The sequence below is a fragment of the Megascapheus bottae genome, chromosome 16 (assembly GCF_031878675.1).
Source record: "Megascapheus bottae isolate mThoBot1 chromosome 16, mThoBot2.hap1, whole genome shotgun sequence".
Taxonomy (NCBI): Eukaryota; Metazoa; Chordata; class Mammalia; order Rodentia; family Geomyidae; genus Megascapheus; species Megascapheus bottae.
In genome coordinates, this window is record NC_143524.1 from 11,990,859 (window position 1) to 12,006,176 (window position 15,318).

The following is a 15,318-nucleotide window of genomic DNA, read 5'->3' on the forward strand; positions in this document are numbered from 1 at the left end:
AGGACACAACCATGGTATGACAAAGAAGAAGCCAGAAGTGGTAGAGTGCTAGCCTTGAGAAAGCCCGAGGACAGTGCCCGGCCCCAGTTCAAGCCCCAGGACTAGAAAAAAAAAAAGAAGAAGAAGAACTCATGGCCTTGTACATTGCTCAATGATTGCATTGTTATTGAGATATACTTCTAGCACAGTTATAGGTTTTTCCTGTTTTGTTTTGTTGCCAGTCCTGGGGCTTGACCTCTAGGCCTGGGCTCTGTTAGTGACAATCTATCACTTCTGGCTTTTTCTGTGTATGTGAAGCCAAGGGCTTCTCACATGCTTTAAAAAGTTTTTACCCTTCATATTCTTCTGTAAGTAAATTGTCTCTTGAGACTATTGATGGCTTTGTTAGTCATCTAGTTGTAGGGCTTTGATGAGAAGGAAGATCCAATAGTCTAGAAGTGTCTTTATTTCCCTAGTTTTAGGAGGGGGGGAAAAAAAGTACATTCAGCAATTAGTTGAGTGGTGTGGAAACATTTTCTTTGCAGATGTATCAAGTTGCAGTTGGGAGGAGAGGCCACTCAAGCAGAAGCCTGGGCCTGGCTTGCAGCCAATCAGCTCTCCTCTGTCATCACTACTAAGGAATCTAGGTATACCTCTGAAGTTCTGGGATTAGCTGGGTTTACCTGTGTAAAAGCTGTACTCCTTCCTCCCTCCCTCCCTCTTTCCCTCTCTCCCTCCCTCCCTCCCTCTTTCCCTCTCTCCCTCCCTCCCTCCTTCCCTCCCTCCCTCCCTCCCTCCCTCCCTCCCTCCCTCCCTCCCTCCCTTCCTTCCTTCCTTCCTTCCTTCCTTCCTTCCTTCCTTCCTTCCTTCCTTCCTTCCTTCCTCTTTCATCCTGTTTTAGCCTGTCCTGAGGCTTGACCTCAGGGTCTCTGCACTGTCCTTGAGGTTCTTTGGCTCAAGATTAACACCTTGGGGCCTGGAGTTTGGCCTAGTGGTAGAGTGCTTGCCTAGCATGCATGAAGACCTGGGTTTGATTCCTCAGTACCACATACATAGAAAAAAGCCAGAAGTGATGCTGAGACTCAAATGGTAGAGCTCTAGCCTTGAGAAACTCCAAGGATAGTGCTCAGGCCCTGAGCTCAAGCCCAGGACTGGCAAAAAAAAAAAAAAAAAAGACTAACACTCAAAAGACTAACACTCTATCACTTGAACCAAATCTCCACTTTGGGCATTTTTGGTAATTTCATGGAAATAAATCTCTACAGGCTTTTCTGCCCTGGCTTTAAACCATGATCCTCAGATCTGAGCCTTGTGAGTACCTAGGATTACAGGCATGAGCCACTAACACTTGCCTAGACCTTTGCTTCTTTCTTCTGTGTTGTTTTTTATCTTTTTTTTGGGGGGGGGGGTAAGGAGGCTTGAACTCTGGACCTGGGTGCTGTCCCTGAGCTCTTCAGCTCAAGGCTACCACTCTACCCCTTGAGCCACAGCCCCATTTCTGGGTTTCTAGTGGTTAATTGTAGGTAAAAGTCTCACATTCTTTAGTGCCCAAGCTGGCTTTCAACTGCAATCCTCAGACTTCAGCCTCCTGAGTAGCTAGGATTATAGGCATGAGCCACTGCGCCCAGCTGACCCTTTTGTTTTGTATTGCTTCTCCTCCCCCCCCCCCCCCACCAGTCCTGGCTTGAACTTAGGCCTGAGCACTGTCCTTGGGCTTTCTCAAGGATAGAATTCTATCACTTGAGCCACAGAACCACTTCCACCTCTTTTCTATATATATGATACTGAGGAATGGAATCCAGGTCTTCGTGTATGCTAGACAAGCACTCTACTACTAGGCCAAACTGCCAGCCCTGTATTGTTTTTCTTTTTGAGATAGGACTTTACTATAGAACCTAGGCTAGCATCAAGCCCTCAGTCCTTCTACCCCAGCTTTCTAAGTGGCAGGATTGATTAGAGCTATGGGCCACTATGCCAGGCCTCGGCTATTTTTATAGAAGCTAGAGAGTTTATAATTAGAGAAACTTCATGATGTTTTATTATTCAAACCAGAATTCTTTGCCTATGAAACATCTCTTCTACATCCCCTTCAACAGACATTTAGTGTATTATATCATAAACACAAGGTACTCTTGCTGGGCACCTGTGGCTCATGTCTGTAATTCCAGTTACTCAAGAGGCTGAGACCTAAGACATTGAGATTCAAAGCCATTTGGGGCAGAAAAGTCTTTTTCTTCCTGGGCTGGCTTCAAACTGTGCTCCTCATATCTCAGCGTCTTCAGTAGCAGGGATTACAAGCATGAGCCATCAGAACCTGACTTCTTTTCTCTGTCCTTTCTTTTTAAGAACTCCCAAAATGGACCACAAGTGTTAATGGCTCACACATACTAGCTACTCAGGAGGATAGGAGCTATGGATAGCACTTCACAGCTAGCTCAGGCAAACAAATAATGAGAGCTTCTTAATTACAGAGATGTGGATCAAGTGGTAGAATACCAGCTGTGAGAGAAAAAGTCAAGGGAGAACATGAAGCCCTGAGATAAAATCCCAGTACTGGGCCAAAACATAAATTTTTTTAGAAGTGAAACAAAATCCTAAAACAAAATAAATTTAATGTATATGTGGTTAGCAGAAGAAAAATTAGAATAATTCAAGTTGTCTATTTAATAGTACTATCTTCCCAAGTCATATTGGTCTTCATAATAATTTATCTCTAATCCGATTAAATTGTTGGTGTGTTTTTGTTTTTGGTTTTGTTTTGTTTTTGGTTGGTTGGTCATGGGACTTGAATTTGAATTCTGGGCCTGGATACTATCCTTGAGCTCTTCAGCTCAAGGCTATCACTCTACCACTTGAGCTCTACAGCACCACTTAATCAGATTAATTATGAGCTTCTAAAGATTTTTATTTATTAAAACATTTTATGAGGGGTGGCTTAAGTGGAAAGGTACTTGCCTAAGTATGAAGCCTTCAGTTCAAATCCCAGTACTGCTGGAGGGGTAACATACATGCTGTGAATATTACTAAAACAAGGGCTGGGATGTAGCTCCTCAATGACAAAGCACTTCTCTTACAAACACAATATCATGGGTTCAATCCCGGCACCAAAAAAGAAAAGACAGAAAGAAAAAAGACTCTAAAACTTTTCAGTAACAAGGATATGGACGTTAAAAAAAATAAGTTAAAAATAAAATGAATGTGAAGCTCATTTGTTTTACCTTTCTCAAGCGCTACAGATGAAGCTTGGCGATTATTGTCAACTTACCTAGAAAGGTACAAAGTCCAGAATAACCTTTATCACCACTGTGTAATCAACAAGCTTTTGTCCCATGGAGTGCCTCTGCCTAATTGGCTTATAAACAGTTACAAGGTACGTGGTATCTTAACTTACAGATTAAAAATCCACTTAAAATTACTCTGAATAACTTCATGAAATGATTTTTTTTTTTTCAAAATGGAGTGGGCCTGGGAGTTTGGCCTAGTGGTAGAGTGCTTGCCTAGCATGCACGAAGACTCACATACATAGAAAAAAGCCAGAAATGGTGCTGTGGCTCAAGTGGTAGAGCTCTAGCCTTGAGAAAGCCCAAGGACAGTGCTCAGGCCCTGAGTTCAAGGCCTAGGACTGGCAAAAAAAAAAAAAAAAAAAAAACTGGAGTGATAATTTATGGCACCATATACTTTGGGCAGCTTCTCAACGATAGCTAAAATAACTAAGGATAATTTAAATTCCAAACATACTGGATATTTAAAGTCCCACGGGTTAGTAATTAAATTAATTCCTATTTGTATGTTCTGTGAACTTGTATTTAAACTAATAACGATATGCATGATACAGTGCGTACTATTTATTGCTTAAAAAGTTCACAGCAGAAGTTAAGAGATTTCAGATTTCATATATATATATTATATATATATATAATCAAACACAACAGTATTTGAATAAGTACTATCAAACTTATGAACTATAGACCAAGCATTGGTGGTTCACATTTGTAATTCTAGCCACTCAGGAGGCTAAGATCTGAAGATCAAGGTTCACAGTCAGTACCAACAGGAATGTCCATGAGGTTTGGGGTTTTTTTGTTTTTGATTTTTGGGGGGTGGGGCAGTTGGGTCATGGGGCTTGAACTCTGGGCCTGGGCCCTGTCCCTGAGCTCTTCAGCTCAAGGCTACTGCCCTACTCCTTGAGCCATAGCCCCACTTCCTGTTTTCTAGAGATTAATTGGAGATAAGAATCTCATATTCTTTAGTGCCTGGACTGGCCTTGAACCATGATACTCAGGTCTCAGCCTCTTGAGTAGATAGGATTACAGGCGTGAGCCACCATGCCCAGCAGTCCATGAGCTTTATATCCAATTTACCACCAAAAGGACAGAAATGAAGCTGTATGTGGCTCAACTGGTAAAATGCCAACCTTGAGCAAAAAATGCTAAGAGACAGTACCCAGGCTAACATTATAAAGAAAGAGGTTCATTTAGCTCGTGATTTTTTTTTTTTTTTTTTTTTTTTTTGCCAGTCCTGGGCTTGAGCTCAGGGCCTGAGTCCTATGTATGTGGTACGGAGGAATCAAACCCAGGTCTTTGTGCATGCTAGGCAAGCACTCTACCACTAGGCCAAACTCCTGGCCCCAAGCTCATGATTTTGGAAAATGAAAGTCCAAGTACATATGGTCCCCAAGAGATTAGGCCTCTAGTGAGAGCCTTCTTGGCTGTGTCACATCATGGTGGGAAGAATCTTCAGATAAAAAGATCAGAGGAGGGACAGCACCCTGGCCGAGTTCAAGCCCCATACCCACCAAAAAAAAAAAAAAAATGTTCAGAGGTTGGACTCATTTCCAGCAGCTCAGTGCCTTAAAAACTATTTTAATTCCTCTAGGTGCCAGTGCCCTCCATATCCTTATGACCTACTAACTCCTATAAGACCCAACCTCTCGAAAAATTCCCAACACTCCCATATCACTACACTGGGGACTAAGTCTCCAGCACATGAACTTCTTGGGGGAAGGCCACACCTAAACTATTGCAGATCATCTTCATCAGAATTACTCAGGGGGTGATCTTGAAAATTTTGATTCCTGGATTCCATTTCAAACTTACAAAATGAAAAGCTCCTTTTTGAATTCTGATCACACTTAAGTTTCAGAACTGTATTTAAACCAATTTGCATAGGATATGGCCAGAGAAACTAAAGATTGGAAGTAGAAATGTTGATCTGTTTTGTTTCAGTTAGAACATGATGAAAACAATTAACATGATAGAAGTAAATTGTAATCAAATGAGAACATAGATCTCATACTTCCGGTAATTAATAGAGTGGCTCCAAACTGAGGCTATATTCCCCATTCTCTCCCCCTGAGTTACATACAAATTGCAAACTTAAAACTGGTGACTTGTAACTTTTTTTTACTATTTCTATATTTCTTTTTTTTTTTTTTTTTTTTTTTTTTGCCAGTCCTGGGCACTCGTGGATGCACTCTACCACTAGGCCAAACTCCTGGCCCTCTATTTCTTAAAGTTAATGTAAATATATTGTCACTTTAGTACTCAGCATTTCTGGGAAGATGTGATTTTCCTAAGTGGAAACTGTAATAAAAACAAATTAAAACAATTCTTAAATGACAAAAGAGAGAAAGGAGGCCATTTAATAGAGTCTCATAATGTTCCTGGAGATAATTGGACTCTTGGGAATATGACACTATCATAAAATATAGATGAGTAAACAAGAAAGTAAGTGCCAAGAAGGTAAGTAATCAACATCCTTTTGTCAACCCTCAGAGATGATGAAAATGCATGTATACTTTTTTAAGGATTTTTTTGGAGGGGGGGGGAATTTAAAAAAAAAAAGTACCCTGTAGCCAGCTTTGAATTTAAGATCCTCCATGCCTGAGTTTCCTAAAGCCTGGGATTACAGATTTACATCATTTCCTCTAGTTGAGTATGTATTTTGAATCACTTACTTTTTACAGAAAGTTGATGCTGCTGAATTGCTTCGGCTTTATTTGAACTATGACCTATTAGAAGAAGCTGTGGATTTGGTCTCAGAATATGTGGATGCTGTGTTAGGAAAAGGACATCAGTACTTTGGAATTGAGGTAGGTACATATATATGGATGTTTCTTTTTTTCATTCTTTACTGTCAATGATAGCATGCTTGCTTATGTATGAAAATAAGGCTCTGAGTTCAGTATCCTCCACAAAATTTTGTTTTTGTTTTGTTTGTTTTTTATTTGTATGTTTTTGTCAGTTGTAGGGCTTGAACTCAGAGCCTGGGCAATGTCTCTGAACTCTTTCTCTCAAGAATGGCACTCTACTACCACTTTGAACCACAGCACTATTTCCAGTTTTCTGGTTGTTAACTGGAAATAAAAGTCTCAAGGACTTTTCTACCAAAGCTGGCTTCGAACTGCAGTCCTCAGTTCTCAACCTCCTGAGTAGCTAAGATTACCAATGCCCAACTAATTTATTTGTTTTTAAACATGCTTTATTTATTATTTCATAGTAAATAAATACATGCTATTTTGTGTATGAAAAGATTATGCTAAATTACTAAAATCTACAAGGAATTTCTTATTTAAGCAGCCTTATAGAGGACTATTTCATTCCCCATTTTTTTGTTGTTGTTATTTATTCATTTATTTTTTGTCAGGTATGGAGCATGAACTCTGGGCCAGGGCACTGTTCCTAAGCTATTCAGCTCAAGGCAACTACCCTACCCCTGGAGCCACAGCCCCACTTCTGGTTTTCTGGTGGTTAATTGGAGATAAGAGTCTCATGGACTTTATTGCCTGGGATGGCTTTGAACCACAATCCTCAGATCTCAGCTTCCTGAGTAGCTAGGATTACAGGTGTGAGCCACTGCACTAGGCATTTTATTTTGATTTTTTAACCCATGAGGAAACAGGTTTAATTCTCAAAGCTCACACTGATTGTTAGTCTCAATAGGTATCACTAGAGAGTTAAACTTGTAAACTCTCAGGAAAGTACTCAGAACTTCTGAGAGTTAAGTTTTCCTTTTCTAGCTTTTTTATTCTACAGATAATTTGAATTTAAATTTAGTTTCTGGGCTGGGAACATGGCCTAGTGGTAGAGTGCTTGCCCAACCTGCATGAAGCCCTGGGTTTGACTCCTCAGTACCACATACACTAAAAGCTGAAAACGGTGCTGAAGCTTAAGTGGTAGAGTGCTAACCTTGAGAAAGCCTAAGGATTGTGCTGAAGCTCTGAGATTAAGCCCCAGTACTGGCAGAAAGAAAGGAGGGGAGGAAAGGAAGGTAGGTAGGTAGGTAGGTAGGTAGGTAGGTAGGTAGGTAGGTTTTATTTCAAAGTTGAATGGTGCTGTTCATTGTCAGTTTAAGGAAGAATTTTGTTTATCCTTTAAGATGAGAGATGACATAAAAATTAAAATATTTGTAGCTATGGCTCACACCTATAATTCTGGTTCCTCAAGAGGCTAAGATCTGAGGATCACAACTGAAACCAACCTGGGCAGAAAAGCCTGTGAAACACTCATCTCCAATTAATCCACCAAAAAAGCCAGAAGTAGAGCTGTGACTTGTGGTGGTAGAGCACTAGCCTTCAACACAAAAGCTCAGGGACAGTGCCTTGACCTTCAGTTCAACCTCAGGTTCAGCAGCAAGAATAATTAAAAATTAAAATACTTAAAAAAAATTAAAATACTTAACAGAACAAGAACAAGTTCTCCAGTTAAAAGATAAGGCAGGAACCCAGTTGTGTATATGTATGTGTCCTTGCACATGTGTAAGAAAAAAATAAGCAAAGCATTTCACATTGGACTCATGAAAACAACTACTCAGAAGAAATGTACGCTTTATATTGTTTTCAAACAGTAAACATTTCCTTCCAGTTTCCACTGTCTGCAACAGCCCCACTGGTGTGGCTCCCATACTCCTCAATTGATCAGCTTCTCCATGCTCTGGGAGAAAACAGTGCCAACACTCACAACATCGCGGTGAGTAACATTTCTGAGAGTGATTCTGTACAAGTTACACCTTACAGCATGCTGGTCAGTTCTCTAGGAATAAAGGAAGGGGAAAGCTGTCTAACACCCCTTAACATGCTGTCCCAGTGCCTGTATAATAAGGTAAATAATCTAAGCAATTTTGTTTAAAAAAAAAATAGGCAGCTGCAATCCTAGTTACTCAGCTGGTTGAGATCTGATGATCATAGTTCAAAGCCAGCCTGGGCACAAACGTCCATGGGTCTCTTATCTCCAATTAACCACCCCAAAAAACAGAAATGGCACTGTGGCTCAAAGTGGTAGTGGAATAGCCTTGAGCCGTAAGTTCAGGGATAATACCGAGGCACAGAGTTCAAATCCCACAGCTCATTAAAAAAAAAATGCTGAAGAGTTACGTAGACATTTTTCTTCTTTGCAACTTCCTCTTTTGGTTTAGGAAAGTTTGCTCCTTTCCAGTAAGGATCATCTCATGTACATCCAACTCTGAGCCCTGTATGTTTGGCAAATCGTCTTAGGTGCTTTGTTCACTAGGATGTGTTCAGTGATCAGGGAGTCTACATCTAAACCTTTTAGTTCAGCATTACTCTCTGCATGTGAGTGCAGCACAAACTTAGCACTCTTTTTGGGCCACTGATCCTGTGTCTAGCCCCATTATTTGTCCTGGGCACACCTGCCAACGCCACCATTGTAGCGTTACAATGGCACAGGCTGCCATTTTTTTTATTAAAAAATTTATTAATGTTGATTTTTACATCATATTTTAAATGACAAGTTTAACAAGTGTTCAAGAAGAGAATCTCTATTTACAATCAACTGGGACTTAGTATTTAGAACTTAATAAAAATTAGGCTAAGGGCTTGTATGTCATAGAAACATATTAATTTATGAAATAAAACATTATGTCTATAGAGTCATAGGTTTTTATGTCTATATAGTTATGTTTCTATTTCCATTACCATGTCCATAGCATTGGGTATGCAGATATTGAGTCCTCTCTCTTGTACTGTTTGGCTCTAATAGCCACATATTAAGGATACCCTGTGCCTTTTGTTCCTTTGGTCTTGACTTGTCTCACTCAACATGATTCGCTCTAGATTCATCCACTTCCCTGCAAATGCCATTATTTTATCTTGTCTGTTGGCTATGTAGAATTCCATTGTGTATATACCACATTTTCTGTATCCATTCATCTGCATTAGGGCATCTGGATTGTTTCCATCGCCTGGCTGTTGTGAATAGTGCAGAGATAAACATACCTGAGCAGGTGTCCTTATCATATCTTGGCTTATGATGTTCAGGGTAGATGCCCAGAAGTGGTATGGCGGGATCGTATGGAAGGTCTATTTTCAGTTCTTTAAGAAACTTCCACACTGCTTTCCAGAGTGGCTGAACTAATTTTCATTCCCACCAGCACAACCCCACCAGCAACTGTCATTGTCTGAGTTCAAAATCTTGGCCATTCTTGTTGGGGTAAGGTGGTATCTTAGGGTTGTTTTTATTTCCATTTCCTTTATGACCATGGATGATGAACATTTTCTCATATGCTTTTCTGGCATTTTAATCTCTTCTTCTGATAGGTCTCTCTTTAGTTTCCTTGCACATTTAGTGAATGGTTCATTGGGTTTGGGGGGGGGGTTAGTTTCTTGAGTTCCCTGTAAATACTGGATATTAAGCATTTGTCAGATTTATTGTTGGTGAATATCTTTTCCCAGTTGGTTGGCTGTCTCTCTACTTTCACGACTATGTTTTTATCTGTACAGAAACTTTTTATTTTTAGGTAGTCCCATTTATCGAGTCTCTCTCCAATCTGTTGTGACCCTGGGATTCTGTTCAGGAATCTTTTGACTGTGCCTATGAGTTCCAGTGTCTCTCCTACTATGTCATGCAGCAGTTTCACGGTTTCCGGTCTGACGTTGAGGTCTTTGATCCACTTTGAGTTAATGCTTGTGCATGGTGAAAGGCTAGGGTCAATTTTTAGTTTTCTGCATGTAGCTGCCCAGTTTTGCCAGCACCAATAATTGAATAGACTGTGTTTGTTCCACTGTATATCTTTGGCTCCTTGGTCAAATACAAGTTGCCTATAAGTATATGGTTCTATTTCTGGACCTTCTATTCTGTTCCACTGATCTTCTGGTCTGTTTTTGTGCCAATACCAAGCGGTTTTTGTTATTATGGCTCTATAGCAGAATTTGAAGTCTGGTATTGTAATACCACCAGTATGGCTCTTTTTTTTTTTTTTTTTTTTTCATCTTACATTGGTATCTTTTAATAAAAAAAAATTAAAAATCAGAGAAAATGTCTGGTCAGGGGTAGGATGAGACAAACGAGAAGCCAAGATGGGAGAAACTATTTGCCTCTTTTCAGAGGGGAGGAGGAGTGAGAAAAGGGAGGGACAGTTCATGCACAAAAGTACTTATATATTACATCCCCAGCCCCCACCCTCAATAGGAAGAAGAAAAGCCAAGCATGGCTCTTTTTGCCTAGAATTGTTTTGGCTATTCTAGGTCTTTTCTTGTTCCATATGAATCTTTGGATTATATCTTCTATTTCAGTAAAGAATGTCTTTGGGATTTTGATGGGGATTGCATTGAATTTGTATATCAATTTTGGCAGTATAGCCATTTTCACCAGGCTGCCATTTTTAAAGTAACATCTTTCAGTTGCTTGGTAGCATAATATATGTATACCTTGATGAACAATCAAAGTGATCGATAATATCAGTTCTTCATTTGTTGAAGTGTTCTGTAATCATTTTCTTTTCCTCTACAGCTGTCCCAGAAAATACTTGTCAAATTAGAGGACTACCAGCAAAAAGTTGATAAGGCAACAAGAGATTTATTATACCGTCGGAACTTATGATCTGGATGGTTTCCTACCTAGCCTTTGTAACCTTGGTGCCTCATAGGGCTTAAGACTACTACTCTACAGGAACCCTGTACTCAAGGCCATTTGTTATGACCATAAACATTGTGGACTACGCTCAGATCTGCAGTTCTGCACAAGACAAAAGAGAGAGTCAGAGAATCCTGTGCTTGCTGGTGGTGCTAACATGATTTCTGGTTTTCAACTTTGGTCTCAAAACAGCTGCTTTTGTATATGATTCACAGGCTTTTTTAGAGTTTATATTTTTTTAAACTACAGAAGACATTCTTTATCTGCAAATTCAAACGCACCTTCACTTTCCAAAATAGCTAATGGTTGTTGGTTTGTTGGCTGGCTACCATAAGCAGTCACAGAAAATCTTTCCATTCTTCCCTATCACTTTTTGTATTTCAATGGAATTATTTTGGTCCAAAACTGACATGTATTTTCTGTATTGCAAACAGAGCCTAATGATTTTGCATACTCTTTTCATTATTTATTGTAGAGTTTTTGTATAATCTTCAATAAATAATTTGCCTAGTTTAAGCCTAAAATGAGGACCAGTTGCTTAAAAAAAATAAATTTTATTTTGAATCTGGTTCTGAAGCTAAAGTTGACTAAACTTTTAGCCAAGAAAAAATTGGAAATCCATTATCTATAAAGGCAACAGATTTTCAAAGTAAATTCTGTTAACTGACATGATTTCTAATAATCAAGCCGGACTTGATCATATAATAATGTATTGGACCAAAATACACACTTTACTGGTCAGATTCAGAAATATTCATGTATTGCAAATTTTGGGGAAAGTGAAAATAATGAAAAAGTGAAAACTTCCTGGATTTTATTCTGTATATTAAAATTTATCTTTCAAGGAAACAATCTCTGTAGTACTTCAAGACTTTAATTCTTATACTGTCGATACTCTTATTTACATTATATAGTTTTTTTCATTATATACTTTTATACTGGTATAATACTTTTATAATGGTATTGTTGGTAGTAGTTATGGAAAGGTGTGGTTCTTTTACTTTTGGCTTGCCTCTGGGCTATTTAATATGTATGTTTGATAGAGTGAGGGATTCAAAGAGCCCTTGCCTTCCTGGATTCCAAATGAAGTTTTCAATAGAAGAATGACATCCACCTGCATACATGTATTTAAGTCATAGCCTGAAAAACATCAAGTAGCAGGAAGAGTGGTTCTGCCCAGAAACCTATGAAGTTGATAAAAGTTGTGCCTTCCATAGTGGCTGTTAACAAAACACTGATCAGCTTTTCCTATCACTGGCACCAATTACATTCTTCCTCCTTTTGTGTGTGTGTGTGTGTTGGTCATGGGACTTGAACTGTCGCTGGGCTCTTCAGCTCAAGACTAACACCTTACCCCTTGAGCCATAATGTCTCTTCCGATTTTCTGGTGGTTAGAGATAAGAGTCTCATGGACTTTAGCACCTGGGCTGGCTTTGAACCGTGATCCTCTGATCTCAGTCTCCTAAGTAGTTATGATTACAGGTGTGAGCCACTGTGCCCGACTTCCTGTCCATTTTTTTTCCTGCCTTCCTCACTTTGATTTCAGCCAGAGGACATGGACGTGTGTTCATGTCCTTCATCCCAGTTTTCTCACCATTCTGGGTCTATAAAGTTTTGTGATATTAATAGTTCATAATAGCATGATCATTTTTTGTTTTGTCTAACTTTCTATTTTCTAGTCGTAAAGTATTATTTAAAAGATCTCACAGGAGACTGAGATCTGAGTTCACTGATAACATTTCAAAGCCAGTCCAGGAAGAAAAATCCATGAGATTCCTATCTCCAGTTAACCACCAAAAACCCAGAAGGGGAGCTATGGCTCAACTGGTAGAACACTAGCCTTGAATGTAAAAAAGCTAAGGGACATTACCCAGATACAGAGCTCAAGCCCTAGTACCTGCACAAAAACAAAAATATGAAAAGTTCCCTCTGGCTGGGGCTGGAAGTAAGGCTCAATGGTAGCACATGGGCTTAGCATGCACAAATCTAGGTCTAGTGCCCAATACCAAAAGTAAGTAAATAAGCCAGGTACCTGGGGCCCTCACTTGTAATCCTAGCTACTCAGGAGACTGGGATGTAAGGATCACAGTTTGATGCCAGCTGGGCACAAAAGTGGCACAGATTTCTTACCTCCAGTTAATCACCAAAAAAAAACAAGCCAGAAATAGGTCAAGTAGCACAGCTCTAACCTTGAGCACAAAATAAGCTCAGAGACAGCACTCAGGCCCTGAGTTAAAACCCCAGGACCAGCCCCCCGCAAAAGTAATAATGTAACTCCCTTACCAGCCTGTGATAATAAAAGTATACATCATTTTTGTAAACAGAACAGGGCTGGGAGGGTAGTTCAGTGGTAGCACTTGCCTGGCATTCATGAGGCCCTGAGTTTAGTCCCTGGTGCCTCAAAAAAGAAAGAAGAAAAGGGCCAGAAGTATGGCCTAATAGTAGAGTGCTTGCCTAGTATGCATGAAGCCCAGTGTTGAATTCCTCAGTACCACATAAACAAAAAAAAAAGCTGGAAGTGGTGCTGTGGTTCAAGTGGTACACTGCTAATTGAGAAAGCTTAAGGACATTGCCCAGGCCCTGAGTTTAAGCCCCAGGACTGGCAGAAAAAAAAAAGAAAATGAATGGCACCGAGTTTCATATTGACCATTCTTACCAAGCTATCACTGTCATTTTAGTAATTTTTAAGGAAGACATTCTCCAGAGACATCTTGTCACCCTGCCAGTCCTGGTCAGTAACCACACTTCTGAGAACCCTCCATGTCAGCTCTCACCAGTTAATTACTGCTTCTCTTCCCATGTGATTCTCACCAGGTATCTGAGTCCACCCGTGCTCATGCCTTCCCCATGTCCAGCCTTACCGTTTCCTACAACTTCACTGGACATCTATGGATGGATACACAATCGTCAAGAGGCAGTTTATTTAGTTAAACTTAGTTTAGTTTAAGTTAAACTTACTTCTCTTATGCAAGCACTGGGGCTTGCACTCAAGGCTGGCACTCTCCCACTTGCACCACAACTCCACTTCTGACTTTTTTAGTAGTTAATTGAGATAAGGGACCTCCCTGACCGGGCTGTCCTCAAACTTAAATCTTCATTTCACAGCCTTCGAAGTAGCTGGGTGAGAGCCACCAGCACCTGGCTTTTTTTGTTTGTTTGTTTGAATGTTTTGTTTTTGGTGTTGGTATTGGGGATTGAACTCAAAACCTGTGCCTTAGCTTTTTCACTCAAGACTGGTATTCTACCACGTTCAGCCACAGCTCCACTTTGGGCCTTTTGATGGTCAAATTGGAGCTCTGGCTGGTTTCAAATTGTAATCCTCAGATCGCAGCCTCTTGAGTAAGTAGGATTACAAGTGGGAACCACTGGTGCCAGGTATGCCTGCAAATCCTTTATAGTAAACCAGGGTACTTTTCGAATTCACTTATCAGTGGGCCATCTTTTGATTTCTTTCAGGTGGCCCACAAGTGTTAGCATCATCCCTAATTCTCTGAACTGCCACATTAAATGCAATGATCTCCTGGTGGGTCACAGCAATAAATTTGACCTGGCCTACTTCATGATCCTTCCATTATTATTATGCCGCGTTTTTATTATCCATTCCCACATATTTGAGGATAGCTTCTTTTGAGATAACATTTTTGAAGAGGTATGCAAAATGATCGCTGTGCCAAGAAACAGGTAATCAGTCCTGTGAGGTCCTAGAGGCAATGAGGGATTTTATAAGCTTGGGGAAAATCAGCTTTGTCTTGCTAGGCAATGGCCCGGGCGCGGGGAGAGCGCAGGTCCAGATGCCATTGTCAGGAAGATGGGGGATGGAGGAGGAGGAAGTCACTACTGCTAGAAACAAGACTCAGTGTCCCATCTATCAGCCACAAGCAGCTGGACATGGAGGCAGGGGAAAGGGAGTTATTAAAGGTAGGTTGAGGTTGCTGTATCCCAGGAACAATGCGCGTTCTCTTTGTACATTGTCTATTTTTCTTAATAACATCTTTGTACTTGAAGAATTTACAAAGTCGTAGACGACGCATTATCTTATTAAACGAGTAAGCCATAGAAATCTGGGCGATTCTTGGGAAAGGGGTCAGAAAGCAGCAGAGCTTCCTAAAAGAAACAACACGCAATAGTCAGGTTAAAAAAAAAAAAAATGGTACAAGATGGAGGACGAAAGGGTAAAGAAAAGACTGCAAAAAAAAAAAAAAGGCGCATGGGCGGCTCCCACCCTGCTTGGGGAAGGCGAGACGCAGCCCTCCCCACACACTATTGGCTCGGCTAGCGTGCCTTCTCCGTTTCTATTGGTTGCCGCTTCCGTCTCTGTATCAAATAAGCCAATCGACTGGCCCTATGAGCAAAGCCCGCCCTCACTTTGGGAACCCGGGCGAGCCAAGGGCTGCCGGAACGAAAAGCGCAGGCGCGAGCGCGGGCTCGGCCGGTTAAAAGCGGATCTTGGCTGGAGGCGGCGCAGTGGTGC

General features: G+C 40.5%; 1 protein-coding gene across 1 annotated transcript in view; it reads left to right on the forward strand.

Moving 5' to 3' along the window:
* Nup160 (nucleoporin 160) overlaps positions 1-11,685 on the forward strand; it is a 53,722-nt gene extending 42,037 nt beyond the window's left edge. Inside the window, exons 32-36 of the mRNA XM_090347695.1 lie at positions 525-626; positions 3,208-3,349; positions 5,945-6,070; positions 7,842-7,946; positions 10,725-11,685. Coding sequence (XP_090203821.1) covers positions 525-626; positions 3,208-3,349; positions 5,945-6,070; positions 7,842-7,946; positions 10,725-10,814 — 565 coding nt within the window. The 3' untranslated portion in view covers positions 10,815-11,685. The remainder of the gene's footprint in view (positions 1-524; positions 627-3,207; positions 3,350-5,944; positions 6,071-7,841; positions 7,947-10,724) is intronic.
* The last annotated feature ends 3,633 nt before the right edge of the window (positions 11,686-15,318 follow it).